This window comes from Salvelinus alpinus, chromosome 33 (genome assembly GCF_045679555.1).
Source record: "Salvelinus alpinus chromosome 33, SLU_Salpinus.1, whole genome shotgun sequence".
Lineage (NCBI taxonomy): Eukaryota > Metazoa > Chordata > Actinopteri > Salmoniformes > Salmonidae > Salvelinus > Salvelinus alpinus.
The window spans coordinates 20442749-20458438 of record NC_092118.1 but is presented as its reverse complement, the minus strand read 5'-3'; the positions used below and the strand labels follow the sequence as shown (position 1 = coordinate 20458438).

General features: G+C 44.2%; 1 protein-coding gene across 4 annotated transcripts in view; it reads right to left on the bottom strand.

The window, feature by feature from the left end:
* Positions 1-6439: 6439 nt before the first annotated feature.
* The window catches only part of LOC139563237 (furin-1-like), a 98253-nt gene continuing 89002 nt past the window's right edge, over positions 6440-15690 (bottom strand). For all 4 annotated transcript variants that reach the window (XM_071381693.1, XM_071381694.1, XM_071381692.1 and 1 more), the window contains exons 13-16: positions 15212-15391; positions 14975-15099; positions 13803-13931; positions 6440-10240 (exon numbers count right to left, since the gene is read on the bottom strand). In XM_071381693.1, coding sequence (XP_071237794.1) covers positions 9627-10240; positions 13803-13931; positions 14975-15099; positions 15212-15391 — 1048 coding nt within the window. In that variant the 3' untranslated portion in view covers positions 6440-9626. The remainder of the gene's footprint in view (positions 10241-13802; positions 13932-14974; positions 15100-15211; positions 15392-15690) is intronic.

Below are 15690 nucleotides of genomic sequence, written 5' to 3'. Positions count from 1 at the left end.
AACTTTGTAAAGTATGCTTTAGACTAACAACAACCAGCTTAGTGACAACATGACAACTAATGTCACAGTACCATGCAGCTGTATGCCAACTACAAAGGACAGTTACCCGTATTTCCAAACAAATGTGGACAAAAACATAACAATAACTATTACAAACAACAGCAAGTATTGCATGCAGTGCCTAAGGTTGACCAGTGTACAAGCATACATAACGGTATTTACTATTTTAGAGGCCACCCTCAGGCAAATGAGTCCGGTACATCTGGATCAGAACCAGGTTATTCTCCAGTGCTGTGACCCTGATAAAAAAAGTCCTGAAAATAGTGATGACTCTGTCACTACAACAGCATCCTCCTCTACTGTCCATATCCCACAGCTGACTTAACATTTACCATTGCACTGAGCTGTAGTATTTCTTTATCAACATACATCTGTGAAAGTGTTTTTACAGCTCCCAACAAGATTTTTATGTTGCAAAGTCAAAATAAACAGAACTAGTTAGTAGTATACGTTTATGTACCAGGGAAAACAAGGCTTTGACTTTCCAGAGTTACACAAAAAGCTTAGTCTTTGATATTTCAACATAGTATGGACAAAAACGCTTTTAGACCTACAAGCTAAGAAGGCTATGGATATGGGAATCTCAGTTGTCATGGTTCTTGGGGCGTCTACAGCTAGAGGGCCCTCATGGTTCTTGGAGTGAAGACAAATGGTAGAAGGTTTGAGGGTGTTATGAAACGGGAGTGGTGTGGCGTGGTGCTTATAATATAATGACACCTAACTGAAGCTAGACTGAAAAGGCATCAATACCTTCCACTCAGCAGGACCTGAGAAAGCAAAAAACTGGAGACAACATTTTATGCCCGACCAGAAGACTTACTAAAATGATAACATTGACTCTGAATTTCAACAGTTACACAGTCATTGACTATCCTATTGAAGCTTGAGGACTGTTAGAAAGGAATGTAGGGACCATCGAATATCCTGCGTTGTGAGATTGTAATATCCTGGAAGGGTTTGAGGGTACAAGGGGGTCAGACAGATAATAGTAATCACTGTTAACGGCTCTATCAGTCAGATACTCTCTTTTTCACATTTCACATTTAACATTTAAGTCATTTAGCAGACGCTCTTATCCAGAGCGACTTAAATGACTTCTGAGTGTGGGTGTCCACTGTACAGCAATGTCCACACCCACTGGGTCTCAGGCTTACAGATTTAAGTCAAATAGCATGAGATGAAAGTAGACAAACAATAGAGTGTGCGATATGAAGGCATAGTCAGTGGACATTCTGAACCTTGTTTGAGGTCAGTAGGTCACATGACCAAGGAGCTATTGACATTTTAAAGTTTGAAAGATTCATGTAAAATCGAGTGAGATAAATGGACAAACTCAAGGGTGTGCAATATAGAAGGATAGTCAGTGTACATTCTGAACCTTGTTTGAGTCAAGTAGGTCACAACCAAGGAGCTATTGATATTTTAAAGTTTGAAAAATTCATGTAAAAACATGTGAGATGAAAATGAACAAACCAAAGGGTGTGCAATATAGAAGGATAGTCAGTGTACATTCTGAACCTTGTTTAAAGTCAGGTCACATGACCAAGGAGCTATTGAAATTTTTAAGTTTGAAAAATTCAGGTAAAATCGAGTGAGATGAAAATTGACAAACTAAAGCGTGTGCAATGTGTAGGCCCACTGAGTGGACATTCTGAACCTTGTTTGAAGTCAGTAGGTCACATGACCAAGGAGCTATTGATATTTTAAAGTTTGACAAATTCATGTAAAAACATGTGAGATGAAAATGAACAAACCAAAGGGTGTGCAATATAGAAGGATAGTCAGTGTACATTCTGAACCTTGTTTGAGTCAAGTAGGTCACAACCAAGGAGCTATTGATATTTTAAAGTTTGAAAAATTCATGTAAAAACATGTGAGATGAAAATGAACAAACCAAAGGGTGTGCAATATAGAAGGATAGTCAGTGTACATTCTGAACCTTGTTTGAGTCAAGTAGGTCACATGACCAAGGAGCTATTGAATTTCGAATGTATAAAACGTTTGTACTTTGTTTACGCTCCCTAACTAATTCAACTAGGAATACAAAATGCTGCTCACATTTCCATATGTTTATTAGCTTTGGAATGCGAATTAATGTCCATATCGTGAAAATAAGACCTGTGCAAAGTTGTGCGCAATTTTTCCAACATCATGACATTCTGAGAGCAGCATTTATTTTTCAACTCAAAGCAAAGAGCCTAATCAATCCTCCATGACATCAAAATAAATCATAAACAACAGAGTAGGCTAATTAGTCATTAGTTTTGGGGTTATGCTGAGGTAAAACAATTTGGCTAATCTATATTTCCAAATCCTATTCTTGAAGATCAAGGGGTACTACATTAATTGGAATGACCGGAAATCCGACAGACTGGTGTTTTTTATGTAAAGATATAGCGTAATCGTATTATCTGTAGTAGAAAGCAATGGGTTAGAAGAAGCCTACGTAACCAACCCATCAAATTAAATGCAACATCCATTTATGGCCAACTCTGTAATTTATCCTGCAATGGATGTTGTTCATTTGGTAATATTCATTTTTGTTTTTTTCTAATGCATCTTAACAGGTTGACGTTTATTGAGATGAGTATTGTCCTCGACGCAGAGCTGAGCGATTTCCGCTAAATGACCCAGCTGCAGTCAATATTGTACAAATTAATGAAACCAAAAATTTGCTTTTTGTTCTTAATTTACCCTTCGGCATTAACAGTGGTTAATGTTTGTTTTAAAATCATATTTTATGACTGTGGCAATTAGTGACCACTCTGCATAGCTGCCTCCAGAACAAGATTCATGACGAAAAACGTCAACCTGTGCCTCTTAAGGGGAAAGTATTCCAGATGTAACTTAATGTACGTTACATTTGGGTAACGTTAGCCAAAAGTTACGTTACTGATTACAATTTTAGACAACTAAACTCAGCAACAAAAAAAAACGTCCTCTCACTGTCAACTGCGTTTATTTTCAGCAAACACAAATCAAATGTATTTATATAGCCCTTCTTACATCAGCTGATATCTCAAAGTGCTGTACAGAAACCCAGCCTAAAACCCCAAACAGCAAGCAATGCAGGTGTAGAAGCACGGTGGCTAGGAAAAACTCCCTAGAAAGGCCAAAACCTAGGAAGAAACCTAGAGAGGAACCAGGCTATGAGGGGTGGCCAGTCCTCTTCTGGCTGTGCCGGGTGGAGATTATAACAGAACATGGCCAAGATTTTCAAATGTTCATAAATGACCAGCATGGACAATTAATAATAATCACAGAAAGAGAGAAAGAGAGAATTAGAGAGAGCATACTTAAATTCACACAGGACACCGGATAAGACAGGAGAAGTACTCCAGATATAACAAACTGACCCTAGCCCCCCGACACAAACTACTGCAGCATAAATACTGGAGGCTGAGACAGGAGGGGTCAGGAGACATTGTGGCCCCATCCGATGATACCCCCAGACAGGGCCAAACAGGAAGGATATAACCCCACCCACTTTGCCAAAGCACAGCCCCCACACCACTAGAGGTATATCTTCAACCACCAACTTACCATCCTGAGACAAGGCCGAGTATAGCCCACAATGATCTCCGCCACGGCACAACCCAAGGGGGGGCGCCAACCCAGACAGGAAGATCACGTCAGTGACTCAACCCACTCAAGTGACGCACCCCTCCTAGGGACGGCATGAAAGAGCACCAGTAAGCCAGTGACTCAGCCCCTGTAATAGGGTTAGAGGCAGAGAATCCCAGCGGAGAGGGGAACCGGCCAGGCAGAGACAGCAAGGGCGGTTCGTTGCTCCAGAGCCTTTCCGTTCACCTTCACACTCCTGGGCCAGACTACACTCAATCATATGACCCACTAAAGAGATGAGTCTTCAGTAAAGACTTAAAAGTTGAGACCGAGTCTGCATCTCTCACATGGGTAGGCAGACCATTCCATAAAAATGGAGCTCTATAGGAGAAAGCCCTGCCTCCAGCTGTTTGCTTAGAAATTCTAGGGACAATTAGGAGGCCTGCGTCTTGTGACCGTAGCGTACGTGTAGGTATGTACGGCAGGACCAAATCGGAAAGATAGGTAAAAGCAAGCCCATGTAATGCTTTGTAGGTTAGCAGTAAAACCTTGAAATCAGCCCTTGCCTTAACAGGAAGCCAGTGTAGGGAGGCTAGCACTGGAGTAATATGATCAAATATTTTGGTTCTAGTCAGGATTCTAGCAGCCGTATTTAGCACTAACTGAAGTTTATTTAGTGCTTTATCCGGGTAGCCGGATAGTAGAGCATTGCAGTAGTCTAACCTAGAATTAACAAAAGCATGGATACATTTTTCTGCATCATTTTTGGACAGAAATTTACAGATTTTTGAAACCATCTTGATATGTTCGTCAAAAGAGAGATCAGGGGCCAGAGTAACGCCGAGGTCCTTCACAGTTTTATTTGAGACGACTTTACAACCATCAAGATTAATTGTCAGATTCAACAGAAGATCTTTGTTTTTTGGGACCTAGAACAAGCATCTCTGTTTTGTCCGAGTTTAAAAGTAGAAAGTTTGCAGCCATCCACTTCCTTATGTCTGAAACACAGGCTTCTAGCGAGGGCAATTTTGGGGCTTCACCATGTTTCATTGAAATGTACAGCTGTGTGTCATCCGCATAGCAGTGAAAGTTAACATTATGTTTTCGAATGACATCCCCAAGAGGTAAAATATATAGTGAAAACAGTAGTGGTCCTAAAACGGAACCTTGAGGAACACCGAAATGTACAGTTGATTTGTCAGAGGACAAACCATTCACAGAGACAAACTGATATCTTTCCGACAGATAAGATCTAAACCAGGCCAGAACTTGTCCGTGTAGACCAATTTGGGTTTCCAATCTCTCCAAAAGAATGTGGTGATCGATGGTATCAAAGGCAGTACTAAGGTCTAGGAGCACGAGGACAGATGCGGAGCACGAGGACAGATGCAGAGCCTCGGTCTGACTCCATTAAAAGGTCCTTTACCTTAACATGTGTAAATATTTGTATGAACATACGATTCAACAACTGAGACAAACTGAACAACGTTCCACAGACATGTGACTAACAGAAATGGAATTATGTATCCCTGAACAAAGGTGGGTCAAAATCAAAAGTAACAGTATCTGGTATTGTCATGCTGGAGGGTCATGTCAGAATGAGCCTGCAGGAAGGGTACCACATAACGCACAACTTTGAGATTGACAACAAGCTCAGTCCGATGATGCTGTGACACACCGCCCCAGACCATGACGGACCCTCCACCTCCAAATCGATCCTGCTCCAGAGTACAGGCCTCGGTGTAACGCTCATCCTTTCGACGATAAACTCGAATCCGACCATCACCCGTTGAGACAAAACCGCAACTCGTCAGTGAAGAGCAATTTTTGCCAGTCCTGTCTGGTCCAGCGACAGTGGGTTTGTGCCCATAGGCGACATTGTTGCCGGTGATGTCTGGTGAGGACCTGCCTTACAACAGGCCTACACGCCCTCAGTCCAGCCTCTCTCAGCCTATTGCGGACAGTCTTAGCACTGATGGAGGGATTGTGCGTTCCTGGTGTAACTCGGGCAGTTGTTGCCATCCTGTACCTGTCCCGCAGGTGTGATGTTCAGATGTATCGAACTTGTGCAGGTGTTGTTGCACGTGGTCTGCCATTGCGAGGACAATCAGCTGTCTGTTTTGTCTCCCTGTAGCGCTGTCGTAGGCGTCTCACAGTACAGACATTGCAATTTATTGCCCTGGCCACATCTGCAGTCCTCATGCCTCCTTGCAGCATGCCTAAGGCACGTTCACGCAGATGAGTAGCGAACCTGGGCATCTTTCTTTTGGTGTTTTTCCAGAGTCAGTAGAAAGGCCTCTTTAGTGTCCTAAGTTTTCATAACTGTGACCTTAATTGCCTACCGTCTGTAAGCTGTTAGTGTCTTAACGACCGTTCCACAGGTGCATGTTCATTAATTGTTTATGGTTCATTGAACAAGCATGGGAAACCATGTTTAAACCCTTTACAATGACGATCTGTGAAGTTATTTGGATTTTTACAAATGATCTTTTAAAGACAGTCCTGAAAAATGGACGTTTCTATTTTTGCTGAGTTTAGTAACTAACGGATTATGTTAAGAAAGTAACCTACCCAACCCTGGGTGGAGGCCACAGTACTGCGGATGTAAGAAACAGTTATACTTTTACTTTCATTTACCACAATTGTCCAACTCCTGTAGAGCTATCCTTTGACTCTATATATGAACTGCCATTGTACTCTCTTAGAGCACAGCACTCAGGTGAAATAAAGTACTCTACTCAATCTAGCTGGACAGAAGATATTGATTGAAATACAGCCAACCATTAAATCACATAGAAAAGCACATGACAAATCCTGAAGTTTGCATAGATCTTTATTTTTCATAGAATCTATCAATTAAATAAAAAGGACAAATTTAACAAGAGCAAGAAAAATCTTTAAATTACAAGAAAATTACACTGCACCATATATATATATAGTACAAAAATAGGCCTTATTTTAGAGTTATGTCCCATCTAAGGTAGTCATTCTTCTACATTATTCATAGGTCACTGTTTCTGTAAGGTATAATATGTAGCCCCAGGCCAAAGACTTCATAAGGAGAGGTGTGGAGAGGTGGACAGAGCTGGATGGGCCGTATGTCCAGAGCTCTGTTTAACCCCCATGAGTGTGTTTCTTCTGTAGTTATAAACACACACACACACAGCCTCATTCAGCCCTTTAGTGTATGGGAATGGGATACATTCTCAATCTGCTCCCTCCACATCCAACGCTGTATCTCAGCATACAGAATGTCTGCTCCACCACCGTCACCAAGCAGGGGGTGGAGAGGGAAAGGTCTCTGCATTAAAAAAGAGGAATAACAGAAAGAGCTCAAAAAAAGAAGAGGACATATTCATCTGATTTATGAATCAATGCATATAGAAAACCTCAGATTGCGTCATCTCCCTAACTCAGGCTCAGCAATCTGGAGCAGAACTGTACTGAACACAACTCTAAATTGCCCTGTCTTTGGTAATGCCAGAAACTCTGCTGCAGTCAGATGTAGTATTGAGGCTGCACTGCAAGGGGCGCAACCTCTTTCCCAGCAGCTGTCCATTTCCTTAGACATACTGTTATAATGCAATAGAGATTTTTACATTCAGGAGTGACCAACTTAGAGGAAACAATGTAAGTGGGGGAAGTACGTTGGGACATTCAAATGATTGCCTGAGCCACGGCTCAACTATAATTCTGGTAGGAAGATAAATCTCTTAGGAGCTATCTTTTATTTCTTAAATTTAAGGGAACAAATTATCATCAATGACAGCATTACTGCACCTTACATCAGCCAAGGCTAAATGGCACACTATTCCATCTGTGTAATAATTACATATTTTGCTCAAAGTTGGCCGTCAATACTTTGCACTCAGAGGATAGCAACTCCCCAATCTGTGTATTGAAGATTAAGTCTTCCTCAGCAATGTTTATAATTACATAAGAATTAAAGCACAGGGATCCCCCCACACACCTTAAAAAACAATCATGAAAACAATATATTCCGAGGGCATAAATCAGGATATATTAAATTACATTTAAGTTGTGCCAAGACAGAGTAGGGGAGGAGAGAGACAAAAATGAGCGAGACCGCAGCCCTACCACTGTAGATAAAGACATTTCCGTCTTATTATTACTGTAGAAGTGTAAATCAGTGAAAGGAAAACTCCTAAGGTTCAAAAGAAATATCCTTCTCTGAAAAGCTTTCACCTTTGACCTATATAATCCTTCATCATTGCTATGGAACACATATACTCTGCTGCCGTTGCTGTGTGATATGAGTGAGGACGGGATGAGCAGCTGCATCAATCTTATATACATGTTGTCACTATGACATACCACTCTCAGCGAAAAAGACCTTCAAGAAAAAAAAAAAGATGAATGGATCCAATATTTGTCCAATGGATGAATTAATGAGGTACAGATTGTAGAAGGAAGATATGCAGCCAAAAATTCACTTAAGTTTTTCAATAAAGATACAGTTTGAATAGAAAAAAAACCTCCCTTGGAACACATCTGAGCTGGATATAAGGATATAATTCATTGGCAAGTATATGAAACAGATTATCTCTAGTTTGCATCGACATCCCTGATGACGACTGGAGGGCGAGTGGAGAGAAGCTGTGATAAGTCTCATTGACAGATAAAAAATGTTAAAAGAAGTTTGCTTATTATAGCCAACCTCAGTTCTTTAACATAGGCAGTTCTTTAAAGAACAGCAGACAGGGAAACTACATAGGCCAACCAGTATCATAACTGAGCCTACAAACACAACCACATCCTTAGTATTCCTAATGTGGTCATTCCTTCCTTTTGCTCAACTGGACACCTGCTCACACACTTGGCCGGCACACACTCAGACACACAAAAACACATACACACATAAGACCAACATAGTGCAAAGTGTGTGTGATGAACAGCATTAAAAGAGCAACAGAGTAGAGAGAGTGTAGTGCCCCGTCTGGTAATCATGGCCAGACTTTGTTATTCTCGCTCTCTCTCTCCTCTGCAGTGCGTAAAACCCTTCTCTCTATCACACACTCCTCTCACTACCTGCTGCTCAGAGAAGCTAAAAGTAACTTCTACTGTACTGAGCCCCATCCACAATACATCTCACTAACACTCTCACCCTCAGAAGCTGAGCAATTAAAATACTTCAGTTGAAAGCCAATTTCCTTGGGAATGGGGTTTTAAATCATAGAGGCAATATTATTTTGGTCAAAATTCTGAGGCCCAGTAAAGTGTGGCAGCGTAGCTGGGTGAACTGCTGACCTATCTTTGGAGATCTGGCAGCGAGCGAGCACTCAGCCCGAACCCCATCCCCCCCATGCTGGGGGTAGAGTGAGCGTTGCTAGTCTCATGGACTCATAGCCTTGTATCCAGCCAGAGCTGAGAGAGAGATAGTCATACTGCAGCATGGACACACTCAGCAGCTCTGGGAGGGCCTGGGGCTGATTCACCAAAACGGTGGGACTTTGAGGACTCCGCTGTGGCTTCTCAGAACCTGACCCTACCCCGATCTCGCTGTCCACTGAACACACAGTGTACCCCAATTTACAATCTCATCTGGCTACTGCACTGGAATTGGAGATGAAGAAGAAAAAAAAGGAGGGAGAGAGCAAACAATAATGGTTTGTTTATTGTGACAGGGAAACCCTGGAGCCGTCCGGGAAATGGGCTGTGTTCAGAAAACACTCTGTCTGATGGTGATTGAGGGCGAAAGGGCACAGAGAGACAGTTTAATAGAAAAGCACCCGAGTGTGAAGCGAGCGCCGAGCGCGCCCAGGCCATCCCTGTTCCACGTGACTCCAGTCTCCCATCAGGTCACCCACTACAGAGTGGAACACTAAACCTGGGGGATGAAACCCGATGAAGGGAAGAACGAGGGAGCGAAACAGGGAAAGAGAAACCAGAGGGGACCATGAGGACAGGGAGCCCGGAATTAGACGACTCAGAGTGATTGGGGGAGAGGCTGTAGAAAGCAGGAATATGAAGACAGGAGGGGGTTAAAGAGCACTTTGTGTTTTGATAAAGGCAGTCTTCTCATTGTGGACGTCAAACTCATCATTGTCGGAGTCAGTGTTCACCCCCTCGTCGCCCCACACTGTAGGGATACCGCGGTACGACACCATTCTGCTGCTGCTCCCCAGGCCGAAGCCCCCCCTCAGGCCTGAGCCGGCCTCCTCCAGTGAGGGCAGTTTGGCCAGGACTCCAGATCTCAGCTGCAGCAGAACGAACACCCCAGCGAAGGTGGCCATGATGATCATGCAGCTGAGCACGGCAATGGTGACGGGCAGGCGCGAGCTGAGCTCTGGGCGGGGACCGGTGTTGCCCTGGCCCACCATGAAGTTGCCGGGGGACTCCCTCTGGATCTGGTTGAGGTGCAGGCAGGTGCTGGACACAGGGTCCAGGTGGCTGTGAGGGGGGCAGGAGAGGCAGGCGCTGGGGCTGAGGCCGCTGCAGGTCAGGCAGGGGGCTTGGCAGGGCAGGCAGGAGGGGACGGAGGCCGGATCCACAGAGTTCCCCATGGTGTAACTGAGGAGCTGGGAGCCTGCGGTGTAGCCGGCTGGACAGCCCCTCACACAGCCCTGCTGGAAGAGGTAGTAGCCACCATTGCACTCTGCATACAGGGAGACAAGAGGAGAAACAGACATATTTTAGTACTGCTGGTGTTCAAATTCTTCATTTAACACGGTTAGTGCACAACCACCGGTAATGAATGGATATAGTTCACACAAAGCTTCAAATATGTGAACTGTATTTGAATAGTCTGCCACGACAATCATGCAGCACATTACGCATCGCCTCATTCTGGGGCATTAAAATCATGAGCCTGTGAATGTTCCCTCAACTCAAGCTGCATAATGTTCATGTAGTTTCTGCTAGAATGAACAGTTTCCTGCCGCAAACTGTTTAGAGTGTGAATGTGTTGATGAGCTGTGCAGATTGTGTGCCGAGACAAATGCAGCGTGTGTAAATCCCTCATCAATCTGAGGAGAAATGCACTGTAGCATATCTATGCCTTGAGCCGTGCTTTGCCAACCCAGTTGGAAATAATAATATCGCAGATATATGGACTTTCTAATAAGCCTGCACATCCATGTGAACAGTTTGGCAGTGGCATTAGTGTGTTATCACCGCAGTAGTTTCAGTAGCAGCACCCTGTAACTCCTTATCTCCCCCAATGATTTGGAAAGCTAATCTCACACAGACAGCTACTGAGGCTCCACACCCCCCCTCCGCATCCACCCAAGGCGCATTCCCCCCAGCCTACACGGTCAGACAGACTATTACCCCAATCTAATTACTTGGTTCATAATCAGTTGTCATTCTCTCCCTGTTGAAAGAGTTGAAGTGGGTGGGAGAGAGAGGAAGGATCAAATGAAAGGGGACAGCAGGAAAAGAGGAGGACAGAGGAAGGAAGAGAGAGGAAGAGGGTGGGAGTAGTGACAGTGTTGAGGGAGAAGGGGTTGATGACAGAGGCAAGAGGGAGGAGTAGGGACTAAATTCCAACAAATGATACAGTATGTCTACAGGGCTGGTCTGGCTGCACTAATAAGAGTTGTCATCTGCTAACTGGCTGAATGTGTTGATCACAGCCAGGCCCGGTCCTGGCCGTTCTGCTGCTCTAGATGAGACCAACAAAAATTCCCACCCTCCTCCTATACCCCCACAAAACTAGAATAGTCCCATTAATTAATTATTTTCCAGGCGTTGAAGTGAGGTTCATTTTAGGTTCTGAATGAAAGGTTAAAATACATATTTTCCAGATGTTCAAATTGGGTCAAATTTAAGTTCTTAATGAAAGTTGAAAATACGTAATTTATAGCCAGCCGTCTATGTTTGGACCAAATGAAGGTCGGTCCAGACCAAACTTTAAAATGTATTACTCCCCCCCCTGTTTTTCTCCCCAATTTCGTGGTATCCAATTGGTAGTTAATCTTGTCTCATCGCTGCAACTCCCGTACTGACTCGGGAGAGGCGAATTTCGAGAGCCGTGCGTCCTGCGAAACACAACCCAACCAAGCCGCACTGCTTCTTGACACAATGCCCACTTAACCCGGAAGCCAGCCACACCAACGTTTCAGAGGAAACACCGTGCACCTGGCGACCATGTCAATGTGCACTGCGCCCGGCCCACCACAGGAGTCGCTAGTGCGCGTTGGGACAAGGACATCCATGCCGGCCAAACCCTCCCTAACACTGACGATGCTGGGGCAATTATGGGTCTCCCGGTCACAGCTGGCTGCGACAGAGCCTGGATTCAAACCCAGAATCTCTAGTGGCACAGCTAGCACTGCGATGCCGTGCCATAGACCACTGCACCACTCGGGAGGCCCAGACCAAACCAAATATAGGCGTCTATAATTGGTTCAGATTTGGTCCGGACCAAAAATCTACATCCGTGGGCGTTGAAATCAACAACAAAAAAGAGACTGGTCCGGACAGGACCAAAAAAAGACACCCAATTGATGTTGGCGTCAGTCGGTGGGGTGTAGCCTACAGTGTCGGCCTGCAATGGAATTTTATGAATGCCCATCCATTTGGTAGGCCTACTGTTCCTAAAACAGGCAGTTGCATTTGCTTTATTAGTCCTGATTCCCATGACTAAGCTACCCAACTTTATCAGGAGTTATCCTGGGCCTATTTGCAATGAGAATCAATGTGTTTACACAACGGCAAATGCAGAATTATTTTCTTTTTCACTATGATCAGCTCGTCAAATATGTACGGATACAAACTTGAAACCAATGTAACCCACTGGTAGTTCATTCATAATGTCATTTATTTTGTTTTACCTGTCCTGTTTTTAGGATTGTTTTGGGGCAGAATTGTGTGTTGTGTGTTGGAGGTGCATCTTAGTCAGTTTAGCTCGGAAAATGCAGTCCTCGCTAATCTGCCCCCATGTTTACTTTATCGCAGCAGATGTCTCTGAGGACGAGCTGATCAACAAACTCAACCATCCAGAGTTCTAGCTTCACAACCTACATCTATGCCATTACGCCACTCACTATCTGATACAGTATGCAAACAAGTGTTAAATTGTGATACCCAGGGGATCCTGCAGGGGTCAGACTGTTCCTATCTCTCCCAGTCCAACCTCTAGCATGAATGCTACTTTTAAAAATGTAAACATGTCACAAGCTACTCTTTTTTTTATAGCTTTCAAATAGGCACATTATTTTATTCTCCTCTACCATGCAACTCTTCCCCGGATCCTTAGTGAACAAGATTTGTGCTTTCTGTCAATATACCCGGGTAATATAATGGTTAATAAACAGTATTTGTCATGACAGGCCCCATAAAATTATGTTTTGTATTTTCTGAAATCATTTCTCGCAGTTTAATTTGATCCTTTACTCTAAATATAACAATTATTCATAAAGAAACAAAAATGGTGTCCATGTCAATGCTTAAACCACATCAGAAGACAAGTTTTGATGTCTATAGAACATGGCAGTTTGCAAAGCAATCGCCACCCAATTGATACAAATAATTATGATATAGCCTAGTTCTGTGAGGTTAAATGTTTGTTTACATTTAATTGAGAAGGTTTATGCGGAAAGTCCTGTCTACCCACAAGACGCCGGCTATCATTAGACAAACGCGCTCACCAAACAATATTGCCGGATTTTAATTGCCAGATATTGTGTTACGTTTGGATATTTAAGTCAACAGTGGCTAACCAGGGATGGGATAATGTCAATGTGCCTTTGATTGGATAGTAGCCAGGAGCCTTATGTTTACGACAGTTTGCGATGGAACACATGAAAAAATGCATGTACTTTAAGAATTCATTGGCAAGCTTATCATAGGTGGGCTGCGAGCTGCTGGTAGCTAACGATCTACCTGTTGGAGACTCCTGCTCTAGGGTTTAACCTATACAAGCCATACACTTTTGATAGGAGAGCCAGTGTTTCATCTCTCCGGTCTTACCTGTACAGTGTAAATGTACCTGTTCATTAAATGGTTAGGTTTAGGGTAGGGGTAGGCAACTGAAGCCGGCAGAGCCACAGTGGGGCAGACTTTTGATCCATTAGACCATGATGGATTAACTTAGGTGCATTTGTGCTGTGCAGGAACAAAAGCCTGGGCACACCACAGCTCTACGAGACCCTAGTGGCCTAACCCTAGGTACAGAATCTACATTCTCTTACAGTAACCAACAGTAATATTCTTACCAATGCAGATCTGCTGTAGGTCAAAAGTCTTACAGCTGCCGTTACTGGACTGAGAGAGGTCCTTGGCTGTGGAGCTGGGAGAGTCTGAGCCTGTACCATACAGCACCAGGGTGAACTGAGTCAGAGTGCCTAGAGAGAGGGAGGGAGAGAGTGTTACACATAAGCAACAACAGCACAGATCTCCAAGCCACCGTATACGCCAACAAGGCTTTGGCACTCTTCAGGGTGGGTTCTGTAATTGCAGCTTCTAACCTGCTCCTTTTATATTCTTGGATTTCCTGGATGGAATGACAGGAAAAGATTCCTAGAAGTAAAGCATTAAATGTATAAGCATACATTCTGGTGTTTCTCTACAGACCCGTTAGTTCAGAACAACACTTCCCGGGAGAGCCATTTATATGACGAGCCCTTTGAGGGTCCAACTTCCTAAATCCCAGAAGGGGGGGGGGGGGGGGCTGAGGGATCTACAGCCAGAGGGAGGGAGGGAGGGAAAGCGAGAAAGAGAGAGAAGAGTGAGAGAAAGAAAACAAAATGAAAGAACAAGAGAGAAAACTACAAATAAACCCCAAAAAGATTGTCTGAGAGGGCCTGGATGGGCCTTAGGTCATAGTTATTCTGGATCAGCCTGGGTTAGCCTGGGTCAGCATGGGTCAGACAGCAGGGCCCTCCACTCCCCTGCTTGATTTACTCTCCCTGGTTTAATGAAGCTGATTTAGAGGTGGGTGTGTGGAGCTAGAGAGAGACTGCCTGACAGCTTGTATAAAAGGGATCAAAATGAAAGCTCTCAAGGCACAGACACTGCTGCCCCTCGCATAAAACACTCCCTGTTAGCGATCTGGAAGCATCTCACACACACAAAATCATCAACACATGAATGCCGTACATACACACTATGAAATACACAAATCCATTAACACATAAATCAAGCACTTACTGCACATGCACGCACTCTCTCTCACACGCAGTACATCAATGAATCAAACACATATGATGCACAGATAAATGCAAACACAAGCACACATCCCGTCACACACACATTCTTTCAGTGACACTGCTAGTCAGACACGGCTGCACTAACAGAAACCCTGTCACTCTCTCTTTCTCTCTCTTAGCTCCCAGACAATGTTCCAGACATAACAATAGCAAATAAGGTAGTAAATGAGGTGTCTTACCATAGTCGCTTGCCCCTGCCACGTTTACCATCTCCAGGGTCCACTCCCCCAGGGGGTCCTCATCCCAGGAGTGTGTGGTCATGAAAGCCCAGTCATTAAAGCCCTCTGATGAGTAGTCATGAGGCCTGCAGAGGAGAGAGACAGGAAGTATGTAATACACTGTGTGTGTGTGTGTGTGTGTGTGTGTGTGTGTGTGTGTGTGTGTGTGTGTGTGTGTGTGTGTGTGTGTGTGTGTACCTGGGAGCGAGCAGTGTGGAGCGGGTACCCTGTGGGCTGGTCAGGTAGATGCCCAGGTTGCCCCTGCGGTTGTAGGAGAGGGTGAGCTGGGCCTGGGCATGTTCTAGGGAGCTCACATGGTTGGCTGTCCCAACACAGCCATCCACTGTCTTGGTGATCAGCAGGTGACTACCAATGTTCCTGACACAGATAAACAGCACATCAGCATATATGACCAAATACATACATTTACACAAAGACAGCATAGTGATTGAAGATGACAATTGGCTTGGAGTGGCTTGTGTTTTCATGTTGCTGGCTTCTGGTGTCTATGAGAAAGATGTCACAGCTGGGAGTGAGCACAGCATTTGTGTGCGTGACTATAATGGTTCTCTGAGTGTGTGAGTGATGCTGCATGAGTGTGTGACTGTCGCTCTGGACTAGTGTGTGAGAGAGAGAGACTAGTGTGTGAGAGAGAGAGACTAGTGTGTGACTGTCGC